This window comes from Platalea leucorodia, assembly GCF_965183815.1.
Source record: "Platalea leucorodia genome assembly, chromosome: Z".
NCBI classification, from domain to species: domain Eukaryota; kingdom Metazoa; phylum Chordata; class Aves; order Pelecaniformes; family Threskiornithidae; genus Platalea; species Platalea leucorodia.
The window spans coordinates 92,931,415-92,946,262 of NC_138858.1; the positions used below are offsets into that span (position 1 = coordinate 92,931,415).

The following is a 14,848-nucleotide window of genomic DNA, read 5'->3' on the forward strand; positions in this document are numbered from 1 at the left end:
GAGGCAGCAGGTCAAGTTTAAATGCAAACGGGCTGGGGCTGGCACCGGCTCCAACCTGGGAGGAGAAAAAATAAGTCAGGAAAAGTGGAAAGACTGAAGGAGAGCTGCCAGCGGTTACGTCAGGAGGGGAGGGCTGCCCAGCCGGCCCCCCGCCGCCCCAGCCCCACCATGGAATTTTGAAGCCATGAAAAACAGAGCTCCCGCAAAACCAGCCGCCATTCCTCGCTGCTCTCCGAACGTCGCCCTCCCGCACCGGTCGCTTGGATGAGCTTTAGCGCCTGGACCCCTTACAGCCCCTTCCCCATCGCCCACCGGCCCAGAGCATCTCCCACTGCCCCCCCAGGGATGGGGCCACGGCTGTAAATTCTTGGTTAAAGTCTTTAATAATTACAAGAATTCCAGATTCATTACAGAAGAGTTTACAACAAATAATATTTCTCCATACAAAGGCAAAATAAACTTTCAAGTAATAGCGTCCTGGCTCTGGAGTCTCAAGGCCAGTGACGGGGAGGGATGGGGGCACGCGTGGCCCCTACCCCAGCGAGGGGCTGCCCCCGGCCGGGGAAATGCCCCGTCCTCCCCGGCACAGCAAACCGGCACCAGCTCTGCGGAGCAGAGCTCGGGCACCGCAACCGCCTCCGAGACGGAGATGGGCAGAGCCGGGGGCACGGTGCCCCGGGCGAGGACGCTCCCCCGGGCGCCGGTAAGGCACTGGCGGGCATCGCCCGGGGAGCTGGGGCTGCACAGGGCACGCGTCCCCCGGCCGGGGCGCAGCGGGGCCAGGCACCGAGCCGGGCTGGAGGGGTTGGTGCCACGCAGCGCCGCTCCGGTGTCCCGGGGGGCCGGCGTGGGACCGGTGCGACCCCAGGCCCCCCGCTCCTTCCCAGGGGAGCCAACCCCCAGGACAGGGGCTGCGGCCCCCTCCCCAGGGCACCGTCCCGACCCCTCACCGGCACTGCCTAAAACGCAGGGCACGCCCGCGCCCCGGCACCCCACGCACCAATATGGTGCCGCGGGCGCTTGGCAGGCGCTGCCCGGCCCCAGCCCCGCCAGAGCCCGGGGGGGAGGCGGGGGCCAGGGGAAGGCCAGGCACGTAATGACAACCTATTCCCAAAAGGCATCGACACATTATTATTATTGTTTAATACAACCCCATATAAAACTGAAGCAGCAGCAGCAATTCTTATTGAGGGACCTAAACTGAAATAGGTTTAGAACATAATTTAAAAAAATAAAAACAGCAAAAGTAGCAAAATATATGAACTTTTTTTTTTTTATAGCAACTGATATCTACCAGCCACTAGTACCTTCCTACCAAACTGGTATATCTCTGGTAACAACCCTTTTAAAAAGACATGTAAATATATATTCATATTTATACATATTTTTAGCTATATACACAGGACTTTTGTTTTTAGCACTGGTGTATTTGGCTGCCTCTACTATCAGTGCTGAGCAATGTATACGCTGCGTCTCCCACTTCCAAGGTACCAGGGGTTGGAGTCCCGCGCCGGCCGGCTGTGCCAGCGAGGCCTCCGGCACGCCGACGCTCCCCGGCTGGCGTGGCCGCCGACACCCGGCGCTGGCCTCGGCTTCGCGAGTTCTCCAAGTCGCAGATAAGCCCGGCTCTCCTTGCCCTGCCAGGACGTGCCGTCCCGGGAAGGGCGGCTGGCTCCCTGGCCGGGCGCTGCCCACAGGAGAGGATTTCAGCTTAACCAAATGGAAATATTCAAGCACAGACTTCATGGAAAAGAGGGTTTTTTTTAAAAAAAAAAAAAGAAAAAAAAAAGGAAACACCAAAAAAACACCAGAACAAAACCTTTGGGCTGCAGAGAGCTCACAACTAAGGCGGCAGGAGAAGCTGGCATGAGAGGTGGGTGGTTTTGGTTACGCGAGATGCTACGGTTGTGTCTCTGAACCCTTTCTGCAGTAGCTCAGCAGGACCGGGCTGCGCAGGCAGCGTCCAGGGGCAGCCCGCGGGCAGGGCAGGGCAGGGCAGGGCAGGGCAGTCCCTGCTGGCAGTGCCACCCTCAGTGTCGCTTCAGTCCGCCGTTGGTGTGCTGAGGGGGGAACTTGGGAAGGCACGGCTCGTCTGGAAGAGGGTCGTGAGAAAAAACAGAGTCCTCTCCCGAGGAGCAGGTGGAGCTGCGGGTGTCCGGGAAGCCGGGAGAATACTGATCCAGAGGCATGGAGAGGTCCAGGTACTCCTGGGAGGGACGAACCCCGAGGACGGGCTCAGGAGGGGACTGGGCATCCCCGCGGGAGCACCCACCCCAGGCAGGGTGGGTGCAGGTGGGGGTTCATGGGCGCCGCCTCTCCTACCTGGTTGGAGGTCATGGCCACGATCCTATCCAGGTCTTCCACCAGCTGCTTGAAGGTGGGTCTCTGGGAGGGGACGGCGTGCCAGCAATCCCGCATCATCATGTACCTGGGTGGGCAGAGGGGAGGCGAGGGCTGAGCCCGGAGCGAGCGGCTGGGGCTGGGGCCCCCCCACCCATGGGAGCGGAGCAGCACCCAGGGACGGCCACCAGTACTCGGGCTGGGACCTGCGGCCAGCAAAGATGCTGCTCCGGGGATTTAGGGTTAATCCCCTGCGTGGAAGGAAGGGAACTCCCTGCCCTCCCTCCCGGCTGGGAAGGACACGGGGCTGTTACGCGCGGGGAGCTAAGCTAGTCCCTGCTCTGGGGTCATCCTGGGATTCACTCCTGCCAAAAAATAACAAAGGGAGATGTTGATTATTGCAAACAGATTGAGCCAATGTTTTTGCAGGGCTGGGAACTGCTGGGAAAGTAACTCTGAACATCTGCCTGTCCCCCCCCGCCGTGCACCTGCCTGCGCCCTGGGCTGGGCGGTCGCACCCGGAGGCTCCCGATCCCGTGCCGGAGGCTCCCGACCCCGCGCTGGAGGCTCCAGACCCCATGCCGGAGGCTCCAGACCCCGTGCCGCCGCTGCAGCCCCGGCTCCGGGGGTGCAGGGAGGGGAAGCGGTGCCGGTCCCCAGCCGGGCGGGGGGCATTGGGGTACCAGCGTCCCCCTCCTTCCCCGGCCCAGCGCCGCACTCACAGCTCGTTGGTGCAGTTGCTGGGCTTGTCCATCCTGTGACCTTCCTTCAGCAGCTTGAAGAGCTCCTCGACCGGCACCCCGGGGTAGGGCGAGCCGCCCAGCGTGAAGATCTCCCACAGCAGCACGCCGAAGGACCACCTGCCCGGGGCAAACACAGGGCAGACGCTGGGGCACCCGGCTCCGTGGAGCTGACACCCCCACTTCAAAGCTTTGGGTACAGTTAGGAGTTCGTTTGCTAGGAGGGAGAAGTACTAACAGCTTTGATTCGCTCTGCAAGACAAACAAGTCCCAGCACCAAATATAATTTGGATTCAACATGTTTTGTCTGCTGATGCTAATTATATTTTCATTAAATTAAGACGAATCACATCTGGTGCACTTCGCCACGGTGCGTATCGTGTTCACCAGTGGGCGCTGGGCGCTGCTACGCGAGATGCGGCAGGGAGGGACGGGACCTCAGCAAGATGCTGCGAGATGCAGGCAGCAGATGCAGGCAGCAAGAGCGCTGCTGGATGGGGTGGCCAAGAAGGGCCACATCCCCCAGCTCACAGCAGAGCACCCAGCAGACAAGCGAGGGTTCCCCCTGTGCTGGCGGTTTTGGCTCCCCGTCTCCCCCTGACCCAGGCCATTGCTAGCAAAGCCGGGCAGGGAGCAGGCGTCCCGTGGCTGCTACTCACACGTCGCTCTGATGAGTGTATATTCGGTCGAACAGAGCCTCTGGGGCCATCCACTTCACCGGCAGGCGACCCTGGGACAGAAGAAAGCCCCACATTGGCTCCATGCCGCCAGGGAGCAGGGGAATCCGGTGGGGCAGCCCTGCATGCCCATGGCATCGCCAGCGTGGGTTGGGGCATCCCTGGCATGGAGAGCGCTGCTGCCCTCACCCGCCCCGGCAAAGCCCCTCGCCCACCACTCACATTTGTTGTCTTCTTGTAGTAATCTATGTGGTGGATGTCACGGGCCAGACCGAAGTCAGCGATCTTCATCACATTGTCCTCGGTCACCAGGACGTTCCTGGCCGCCAGGTCCCTGTGGATGCACTGACCGAGCGCGGGGCCGTCAGGCGGTCCCCGAAGCCCCCAGATGGTTCCCCACCATGAAATGGGCCGGGAGGAAAGGGTGCATCCCCCCTGAGCCCAGCCGCCGGGCTCCGCATCCCACCACGGCCCCGCAGGAGCTCCTCACCTTCTTGGAGGCCAGGTACTCCATGCCCCGGGCCACCTGGTAGGCACAGGAGACCAGGTCCTTGAAGGAGAGCTGCTCCTCGGGGACACGGGTGGGGTTGTAGCAGTACTCCATGCCGGGGGGCCGCCGGGCTTGCAGGTACTCCCTCAGGTTGCCCTTGCTCGCGTACTCCACGATCACATAGAGGGGTCCTGCGGGGACGGTGGGATGAGCGGCTGGACCGCGGAGCGGGGTCAGCCCCTCCCGGCACATGGACGGCAGCCGGAGGGGCGGCAGGGGGGACGCCCCCTCCCCGCCCGTGCGCCCTCACCGTCCTGCGTGCAGGCTCCCAGCAGGTTGATGATGTTCTTGTGCTTGCCGATCATCTTCATCATCTCCATCTCAGAGATGAGGTCGGACAAGTCCTTCTCCGTGGCGTCGGCTAAAGCAGTGGAGAAGGCAGCGGTCAGGGGGGAGCCAAGCTGGGTGCCCCCGTGTTGCACACACCCAGCCCCAGCCAGGGCTGCGGCATCGTGGCGGGACCCCCCCCTTCTCACTGCCACTTACACTTGAGCATCTTTACTGCCACCTTGGTCACACGGTTTGGCTTGTCCTTGTCGAGGCCGATGGCTTCTGCCAGCACCACCTGCCCGAAGCACCCTTCTCCCAGGGGCTTGCCCAGGATCAGCCTGGCGGGAGGAGAGACCCTGACACAGGGGCCAGCGGCCACGGCAGGAAGCAGTTCGGTTGCCGGCGCTGGCAAACGGCATCGGCGGTGCCGCCATCCTCGCCCAGCTCCCACCCAGGCTGCTCCGGCAGCTCGTCCCCGGGGCAGAGCGCACCCAGCGGGGATGGGACCTCACCTGTCCCGGGGCAGCTCCCAGCGCGGGTCCTCGGGGAGCTCGTACTCGGAGACGCCGGCCAGCACGGGGGTGCCGCTGGAGGAGAGCCGCGAGGGCCGGACCAGCATCACGCCCGAGTTCATGGAGGAGCTGGAGTCGGCCGACACCTGCAGCGGGGACCGTGGGTTACCTTCACGCAGCGCCGGGTGCCGCGGCCGGCTGCCCGTGCCGGGAGGGAGATGATGATCAGGAGCCTTCGCGCCCCAACCCGCAGCCCCCTTCCCCTGCTGCCCCCAGCGCTGCCTGCAGGCGTGGGGCCCCGTCAGCGCTGCTTCCAGGTTGGACCCACACTAAATAATTTTTAATTCATTTCCAGCACGTTGATACCACAAAATATACAGCCTGGGAGTCCTCCTGGCTCCTCAGTGTGTAAAACATGCTCTTCTGTTCGAACATTAAATCGCTGTAAATCCTTCTGGTCCTCCTCATCACCCTCGCTGAGCCCCGCCGAGCGGCGGACGAGGAGGGGCCAGGCAGCCCCCCGCTCGCTGCGCTGCCGGTCGAGGGCAGAGCCCGTTGATGGTCCCCACCCCGCGCCACGGATGGGCACAAGGCTGGAGAGGGTGGCACGTGCAGCAGGGCGAGATGGTCCCGGGTCTCCCCCATCCATCCTCATCCAGAAAACTCCCCCCAAAACCGGGCAGGTCCCCCAGGAGGGGCAGTAGGTGCAAACAAACCCCCTCTCTACTTTCTGTTACCTGTCTGCGCAGGGGGATGCTCTTGGCCAGCTTGTGCACGGCCAGCTGGCTGTTGAAGTCCGTCTTCTTGGTGGTGCTCTTCATCTTGTAGATGATGACGGTCACCACCATGCAGGAGATGAGGAAGGCCCCAGTGCAGTAAATGATGATCTCCAGGTAGAGGGGGGACGTCATCATGGCTGGGGTGTCTTCAATAGCTGGGTCAGCGTGAACAGGGCGTTAGCACCCGCGAGCCCGCCCGGGGCCACGGAGCAGAGCGGTGCTGGGGGCAGCCCCTCCGGCTTCTCCCCGTGCTCAACGGGGACATGCTCTGCATCGCCAGAGGCCTCGGTGCAGCGCGTGGCAGGGACTGGGGGGCTGCCCACCCACCCCGGCGGTGAAGGCGTGTGCGTGCCCCCAGGCTCCTCGCCCCCGCAGCCGGGCAATGCCTCTGCCGCATCCGCAGGCGCGCGCCTGGGACGGGATGGGGCCCTGCACTGGGAAGGGGTCAGCTGAGAAAGGCGTGAAGCGAGGGGCATGGTGCCCCTGTCCCCTCGGCCGGGGCTGTGCGGGACAGCAGCGCCGGCTGCGCCGAGGCGGCGGAGCTCTCCCGTCAGGGCTGTGCTGGGGATGCCATCCTGCATCACCCCGCAGGGACGGGGCACCGCGGGCACCCCTGGGGACGGGTCCCCTTCCCAGCTCCTGTGCTCTGCCCACACTCAGAGCTCTAAGTCCCTCGGGGTCCGGGGGTTACTCTGAGCACGGTGGGATGGAGGGGGCCCTCCAGCAGTGCCCGGGGGCTGTGGGAGCCCAGGCATTACTGATAATGACCGAGGAGAGCTTGGGCAGAGCAGCCAGAAGCACCTCCAGCAGCAGCGATCTGCCGTGGGACCCCCAGGCTGGGGGGGAGGAGGGTCCCATCCCCGCCGTGCCATGGGGCAGACCCCGCTTTGGTGGCCACCGGTGGCAGCGGAGGTGGCAGTGCCGTGAACAGCTCAGAGCAGCTGCAGCCATGTGGCACGGTCTGGCGCGGCCGCAAACCGTGGTGAATCTGGCAGGGTGGGAGCTGCCATTGCACCCCCCCAGCAGCTCCCCCGACCTGACTCCCCCAAAGAACAGAGCCTCAGAGAGAGGTGTAAGAGGGAGTCGAAGCTTTCTGTCCCACCTCCGAGCACACCCAGCTGACAAAGCAGCGGCTGATAACGGGGAAAGTTTTTGGCTGGAAAGCAACAACCACACAGCACCCCAAAAACCTTCCCGGATGCTGTTATCAGGCTTTGGTCCGTGCAGCATTGATGCCCGAGGAGCAGCATCAATGGGGACAGGGGCAGCCGTCCCCGGCAGCACAGCAGAAGCGACACACAGCCCCGGCACGGGTCCTGCGCCGCAGGGCAAGGCCAGCTCCCCGGCAGGCAGGCAGCGCTGCCAGCACCCCCAAACCCCGCTGCCGCCCGGGCGCTCCGTGCCCCCCATGCCGCCCTGCGCGGGCAGCGCTGGCCTCGCCCCGGGGCGCGGGACCGTCCTGCTCCAGCCGAGCAGCCCCTGGTTAAGTTCCCCCAGGTATGCATCGCCTGGGCCAGGGAGAGAGCGGGGGGCAGACCCCAACCGGGGGGTGGAAGGGGGGCACAGAGCGGGGGGACGCGTGCCCCGTCCCGCTCCGGCTGCAGAAAGCAGCCCCGCAGCTCTCCTGCTGCACGCTAACCAGCACCGGGTGGGCAGGGGCCGGGAAGCGCTCTCTCCCGGACCGCAATGCATACATTGGAAAGGAGGGAGGAAAGGGAGAGGAAGAGGAGTATATACCTTCGAGAACTGTCAACCATGCAGAGTGATGGGAGATCCCAATAGAATTACCCGCCAAACATGTATACTCCCCAGCATCCTCAAATGAGACATTCCTTAAGTGAAGGACTTCCATTTCTTTGTCTGTTGTGTTAACGCCAGCCGTCTAGAAGGAAAAATGGAAGCAAAAAAGGGAGAAGCAAAGGACATGAGATCTTCTGGGAAGGAGGCCAGAGAGGAGGGAGAGCCCAGTCTCATTTGCCAGACCCCCGGGGAGCAGACAGAGACCACTGCAGACCTGCTAGAGAGACCCTCAGGATGACCACTCATCCAGGCGGACCTAAGGAGATGCTGGTTAAAAACCCTTCACCAAACTGAGTGTCCTGCCCATCTGAACATGCTGGCAATGGGCTACATGGAGAAATAAACCTCAGGCAGAGGCGGCCGGCTGACTTGCACGACACGGGGAGGCACAAGGACGGAGACGGGAGGACGGAGACAGGAGGGCAGCACGGATGGGGGCCGCAGCATCGCGTCGTCCCCAGCCACGCGCAGACGGGGTGCCCGGGCTGGGTGCGAAGGTGCGGGCTGGCCCGACGGCAGGGACACGGGTTCGGTGGGGCTGGACCCACCAGGCATCCGGGCAGTCCCGGTGTCTGTGCGACGGGGTGGGAAGCACACAGGAGAAACATCGGGACACACACATGCACACACAGAGCACGAAACCTAGCCGGCCCCGCTGAGTATTTTTCCATGGCTTGTCGCACCAGAAACACAGCAGAAACAAGAGAGCCCAGAGTTTTGTTTTCCGCCGCCGGGGACTGACGGTCCGAGGAAACACCCCGCCGGGCGTTCTTCCGATTACCTTTTGCCAGAGGTCTGGTGACAGTGAGCCACGCAGACTGGTTGGCCTCGCCAATATAATTGGAAACCTTACAAACATACTCCCCGCTCTCCGCCTCTGTCACATTATACAGGGTCAGCACCTCCGCATCAGAGCTATTAATCCCCGAGTGCTGGAACAGACCAACAACATGGAGTCACATTGACACGGTCAGAAACGGCAGCGCCCGGAGCATCGGCACCGGCTCTGCCGGCACGGGGGCTGCTCCCCCCGGTACCCGCTGCCGGGCGGGAGGGCTGGGGCTGCGCACCGGGGGCCACAGGAGGCAGGGGCAGACAGCCATGGGGCTGTAATCCTGCTCCCTCCTCCGGGGGCACGGCCGGGGACGGCTGCACGCCCCGGGGGTTCGCATAGCAGCTGGTTTGCTCGCTGTGAGCAGGACCACCGGTGCACAGAGGGAGCTGCTCTCGCTGGGACGGATCAGGGGCTCAGCTCCCCACCTCCAGCACCATGCTCGCTCCCCGGGCTAGCCCACCCAGCCCCACGGCGTGTGCCTTTAGGGCTTCAGAAGGATTGCACTGTCTGGATGCGGCCCAGGAGCCAGGCAGCCCCCCCTGCCCACCTCTCACCCCGCGCTCCTCCGGGGCAGCCCGGCGTGGAGCGGGGCAGGCTGGTGATGGCTCTGGGGCTCCAGCTGCCTCGAGGCCGCTCGGCTGCCGGCCGGTGGTCCCCAGCCCCAGGCGGCTCCTCTCGCCCGCCACGCAGCGCGGCCGCCATCCCGCACGGCCGCCCCTGCCCCACGGGACCGGCGAGCCTGCGGGGAGGCGGGCTGGGGCAGCCCGGCGTGCGGCTTTACCTTCAGGATCTGCACGTAGGGCAGGTTGTCGGGGCCGATCTTGCTGCCGTTCACCTCGATGTGCTTCAGCCACTGGATGTGGGGCTGTGGGTCGCTGTAGACCTTGCAGACAAACTCCACGTTGCTGCCCAGGGCCACTGTCTTGTTGGCCGGTAGCCCAGCCTGCAGGATGGGCCGGTGTGGGGACCGCTCTGCAGGACCCGGGGAGACAGGGAACCTTACAAGGGGGCTCGGGGTGCTCGGCCGCCCGCCCACGGGGAAGCGCCTGCCTCGCGCAGGGCTGCACCCTGCAGCCTCCCATGGATGAGGACCCTCGGTTGGGGCGGGCACCGATGCACCCCGCAGAGCCGTGGCCTCCCCTTCCCCAGGGGTCCCCCCCAGGGTGGGGTGACGGCAGCCAGGACGGGCTGGGGACGGGGACAGGTGAAATCCCGGCACCGGGATGGGGACGTCAGTACCTGTTCGGGGGGGTCAGAGGTCAAACAAACCTAACGAGGGCCCCGGCCGTTAACAAAGCGGCTGCCACTGTGGTGAGTCAGCATTAACAAACCCCTTTGTTCACCTCGCTGACTGTTCCCTTCAGTTTGCTCAGTGTAATCAAATTAAATCACATTTTTAATGGTTCATTTACTGGCATTTAGAGCAGCTCCACATGTGGAACTGCTCAGACCAGCCTTCCCAGCTGGGAATTATGGCTAATAAGGCGATTAGAAAAAGTTTCTGTCTGGTCTATGAAATTATTTCCACCACAATTAAAAATCCCCTGAACGGGTTGAGGTGAACCTTCTGCCTCGCCTGCTTGCGGACCCGCTGTGCCGCAGAGGTGCGCACCGGGGCGGGCGGCCGCGGGGACGGCGAGTGCGCCCCATCCCTGTGAGCGCTCCCCATCCCCGTCTTTGCAGGGTGCAGCACCCGTTTCTGCTCGGGGAGGGCAGGGTGGACGGGGACCCGGGGTAAACCCGCCCAGCCCCGCGCTGCTCACCCACGACATCCAGCTGGTAGGTGTGGTTGATGCTCCCGTATTTGTTCTCCACGATGCACGTGTAGTTGCCCTTATCGGACGGCACCACCGAGTCCATGATGATGCTCCAGGTCGCGTAGCGGACCTGGGGGCACAGGGATGACGACAGAGCCGGTTACGTGGGAAGCACCGGGGGGCTGGAGCACACGAGCCCTCGTTCCCGCTCACGTCAGAGCTGGCTCAGCCCCCCAGCCCCCGCCATACAGGCAGGACATAAATCTCCCTTTGAGGTCACCTTTCCCCTTTCCTACAGAGGGACCGTAATTGCTTCCAGCTGTCCCAGGACAGCCTTGCCACAGAGCCAACTGTGCCGAGAAGCAGATGTTGTGAGCTGAACGTGATGGGCTCGCCCGGCGCACAGGGACACCCCTCTCCGGTGGCCCCAGCGTGCAGAGGGAATAGACCGGCATTGTTCCCTCGCCGCCGCAGCCCGGGAAGAGCCGCTCCCCCTGGGGCTCGGACCTGTGCTGCTCCCCACGGCCAGCCCCGCCGGCAAGAGGGCACCGTGCCGGTCAGCGGGCAGGGTGCAGCCTGGGCGTTTTACACTGTGCAGCTGGGACACCTCCACGGGTGCTGCTGACCAGGGACGTTTCCTCTGGGATGGGTCCCAGCGGCCCAGGTGGGCTGTGAGTGCTCCCCAGGTCCCTCCTGGCCACACGGCACAGGGATGCCTTTCCTATGCCCAGCCCCTGCTGCTGCGGGCTCTGGCTGCGGCTCCTCCTGGCAGGACCTCCCCAAGCCCTGCTCCCTGCTGGGGCAGGCTGCATTCCTCCCTCCCAGCTGGAAACTGGTTATTTCCACAGTCCCGCATTTCAGCCCCATTAGCTATCCAGGGCACCGCGCTGTCACCGTCCAGGGCACCGCGGTGCTGCCAGCAGCCCCTCTCCTCCCCGCCCGTGAGCCTGCATCCCTCCCCAGGACATCCTACACGGAGCCGAGAGCCGTTACGTGGCCGCATTCCTGCTGCGCATCCCTGGCACCTGGCTGGAGCCCGCAACACGCAGGGCCACGGCCGGATCCCGTTTGTGCAACGTGGCGCGTGACTCGGTGGCGAGCGAGCGCCCAAAGCCACGGCCCCGCAGCACCCAGCCGGGCTGGCTCAGGGGTCCTGCCCCGGGAGACAGCCACCAAGGGGCACGAGCCCAGGACAGGCTGCAGCCCCGCTCCAGAAAACTGAGAGAGATGAAAAAAGGGGACGGTGCTCCCCTGTAGGGTCACCCGGCAGTGTCCCTGGGCTGGAGCTGCTGCCAGCAGCCCTGGATGCTGGAGAAGTGCGGTTCACCCTCTCCTCTGGGGACGGGAGGAGCTCGGGGGGTCCTGGCATACTGGTCCCACTGCTGGGGCTCTTCCGCAGCAGCACTCCCACTGCAAGGCTAGAGCCGTGAGAAGGGGAAAGCCGAGCCCCCATCCCACCCAGGGGGGACCCCGCTGCAGGTGCTGGGGAAGCAGCGCTGCAGCCACCTGCGCAGCTCAGGGAGCGAATGTGGCCCCCGTACGCGGGCCAGGACCCCCTCCCCACCAAGCCGGTACCCCTGGGCTGCTGGCACAGCTTCTGCTGACCACTGCTGGGCAACGGAGGGGCCCGTCCACCCCTGCAGCCCCAGGGCTGCCCAGTGACCCCTGGGAGCCCCCGCGCCTGCCGGGGACGCCAAGACCCCCTCTCCTCAGCGGGGGGATTAGCCGAAGCCGGCAAAGGCAGGCTGGCTTCGTCCGCCACCCCCTCCCCCAGAGGTTGAGCTGGTGCAAACATGACCCAGAAGCAGGTCACTGCCGTAGGGCTATTTTGCAACAGGAATGTCAGAGGGGCCCATCTGCCCTCGCCGGGGGCTGCGCGGACAGGGGGCTCGGTGCCTCTTAAGCTGCAGAGCCCCTTCCCGATCCTCCCCCTCCCCGCGCCGCCCCAGAGCGAGCCCTCCGGCTCCTCGAGGTGCGCAGAGCCTGCGCCCGGCCGCACCGAGCCCCGAGCAGCTGCCCGCAGCACCCGCGCGGGCAGGGCCAGGGGCTGCCTCCCCATCGCCTCCGCAGGGTGCTGCCCTGCACCGCCCCGGCCCCCCGGCTCGGTACCTTGTACCCCCCGATGCGGTGGTCAGGTTTGAACTCCTTGCCGTTCTTCAGCCAGCGCAGCGTGGGGTTAGGCGTCCCACTCGACGGACACTTGAATTTCACCGTTTTGGCAGCGGGGACGGCGTGGAGCTTCTTCTCCATCTTCTCGGGATAGGTCCAGTAGGGAGCGATGGCCTCTGGGGAGCAGAGCAGGGGGGCTCAGCACAGCCAGCGCGGGCACCTAGCCAAACCCACTGGCCAAACCCACTGGCACCCACTAGCCAAACCCACTGGGGCTTCAGCCACAGGGAGCTCCAGCGTTTTGCTCCTGGTTTAACCCTGAGGATGCCCAGGGCAGGGCTGAGCCGGGAAGCCGGAGAGGTGCAGGTAGCTGAGCCTGGCTCTGGCAGGGAGGGGAGCTCGTGGACACAGGGTGTTATCCAGGAGTCACAGCAGCCCTGCGGGGCCCTTTCTTTGCGAGGTGAACACTCAGCATGCGTGGCTGTAGCAGCAGTTAGCCCAACATAGCTGTGCTGACACATCCCCTAGCTCTGACCAGGCTGTTTGGCCTGGGTGCACCCAGACGTGCTCCCCCCACCGAGCCCTTGCCACCACCGGGTGCCCTGGGCTGGAGCAGGAGCCCCTGCCCATCCTCGCCCACTTCTCTCCATCCCTGGGCAATGCTTGCAAGTGTGCCCAGCTTCCCCTCGCCCCACCCAAAGGCCAGGGCAGCATCAGGGGCAAACCCGTCTCGCACGTACGGTTCGGCTTGGTGTTATCCGCCTCCTTCTCCTCCGAAGAGGAATCGTCTTCGTCGTCATCATCCTCTGCGGAGGGGAGCGCGTCTGCAAGAGAAAAGATGGCCCGGCTGAACATTCGTGCGTGGACCATTCCCGAGCAGGGCCGGTCGGGGACCGGAGCCTCGTGGGCTGGTGGTGCGGGACTGCGCCCAGTGGGGCGGCCAGCGCAGGGCAGCGCTGATGCACGGCGGGGAGGCGCGGGGATCCCAGGTGACGGCTGTGCATGCCCACCAGCACAGCCAGGGCTGACAGTGCCTGCCGTCCCGGTGCTCACAGCCCGTGGACATCGTGGAGCAATTTACCCCCAGAGGCGATTTCAGAGCTCCATGCCGTGTGTCCAAGCACGGCTCCTCGCCCCGTGCCTGGTGCCACCAACCCCTCTGGGGCGGCAGCCGAGACCCTGCGGGCACAGAAACGCCCCAAGCCTCGGCGCGCACCTCCTGACCTCGAGCGTTCGCTCTTCCCCAGCCTCGCGCTCCATCAACGCCAACGTAGACCTCGGCTCACGCCCGGTGCGTGCCCGCTCCTGCGGGCAGCCCCGCAGCCCCCCCAGCCCCATGGAGACAAACAGGCGACAACCTCCAGCTGCTCCTCCCTGCACCGCAGCAGGCGGCAAGTCGCTGCACCGCGCCGGTAACTCCTCCGGGCACCCCCAAATCGCAGGTCTGCCCTGAACTCACCGCGCAGCCGGACAGATCCGCGCGTGGCCGGTGCACGTGCCGGTGAGCATGCAAAGGCGTGCAGAGGCAGCTTGCTCCTTGCTCCGCAGCCCGGCCCCGGGGCTGCCCCTTCCCTGCATGCCCAGGGCCACTACAAACCTGAGACGTTCACGGAGAAGTAGGTGGTCTCGCTTCCCGAGGGGCTGTTGGTCATGCAGGCATAGAGCCCCGAGTCCTCGGGCACCGCGTCCCTGACCTCTACCTCCTCCCCGGTAATGCGCGTCCGGTTGTTCTCGGCCAGCTGGACGCCGTCGCGCACCCAGTTGATGCTCTGGACGTCATCCCTCAGCCGGCAGCGCAGCTGGAGGAGGTCACCGGGGTGGGCCGAGTAGGACTCCACTTCGATTTTTGCTTTGGGCAGAACTGGAGGAGTTAGGAGAGAGAAGAAGAAAAAAAAAAAAAGGGAGAAAAGAAATAGAGACCAAAGGAAACCATGCTGCTGCTGCCGCGGCTCTGTGTTAATGAGGCAACATGCGCTGCTGGGATGCTCCGTGGCGGCACCGAGGACCGGCTGCCCCGGCGAGCCCAGGGGAGGGGAGCTGGCGGCAGAGTGGAGGGGAGGCAGAGGCAGAGGCTGCGAGCACCCCAAGCAGCACCAAGCACTTCACCCCGTGGTAGGACCTGCTCGGTGGCCGGGGAGTTCAAAAGCACTCACGCACCCCTCGGTCTCTCACGAAGCACTGCTCGGCCCAGAGGGAGCGTGCCACAGCAGGGGTCTTGAAATGGGGGAGAAATGGGCAACTTGAGATGTCCCAGGCAGCACCAGTGGCTTGGGCAGGATCCGGCCTCTCCCAGGAGCACCCCAAATCCCTTCTCGGCTCTGCCAGCGCGCAGGGGTCCCGGGATCCCCACCACCACGAGCGGGCAGCCAGCGAAGCGGGCCAGGGTCCCCATGCCTTGCCCCGGTTAGAGCGCTTCGAGGCAGGGGCGGGAAGGCCAGGGGGACGAGGGGGCTGCGCCAGGAGAGCAGGCAGGGGAGCG

General features: G+C 64.7%; 1 protein-coding gene across 1 annotated transcript in view; it reads right to left on the reverse strand.

The window, feature by feature from the left end:
- Nucleotides 1-437: 437 nt before the first annotated feature.
- The window catches only part of LOC309602871 (fibroblast growth factor receptor 1-like), a 30,617-nt gene continuing 16,206 nt past the window's right edge, over nt 438-14,848 (reverse strand). The window contains exons 3-18 of the mRNA XM_082336970.1: nt 13,967-14,230; nt 13,110-13,193; nt 12,370-12,545; nt 10,267-10,390; nt 9,285-9,475; nt 7,606-7,750; nt 5,827-6,023; nt 5,090-5,235; nt 4,794-4,915; nt 4,558-4,668; nt 4,248-4,438; nt 3,980-4,102; nt 3,740-3,810; nt 3,063-3,200; nt 2,323-2,428; nt 438-2,207 (exon numbers count right to left, since the gene is read on the reverse strand). Of these exons, the coding sequence (XP_082193096.1) occupies nt 2,031-2,207; nt 2,323-2,428; nt 3,063-3,200; nt 3,740-3,810; nt 3,980-4,102; nt 4,248-4,438; nt 4,558-4,668; nt 4,794-4,915; nt 5,090-5,235; nt 5,827-6,023; nt 7,606-7,750; nt 9,285-9,475; nt 10,267-10,390; nt 12,370-12,545; nt 13,110-13,193; nt 13,967-14,230 (2,366 nt within the window). The 3' untranslated portion in view covers nt 438-2,030. The remainder of the gene's footprint in view (nt 2,208-2,322; nt 2,429-3,062; nt 3,201-3,739; nt 3,811-3,979; nt 4,103-4,247; nt 4,439-4,557; nt 4,669-4,793; nt 4,916-5,089; nt 5,236-5,826; nt 6,024-7,605; nt 7,751-9,284; nt 9,476-10,266; nt 10,391-12,369; nt 12,546-13,109; nt 13,194-13,966; nt 14,231-14,848) is intronic.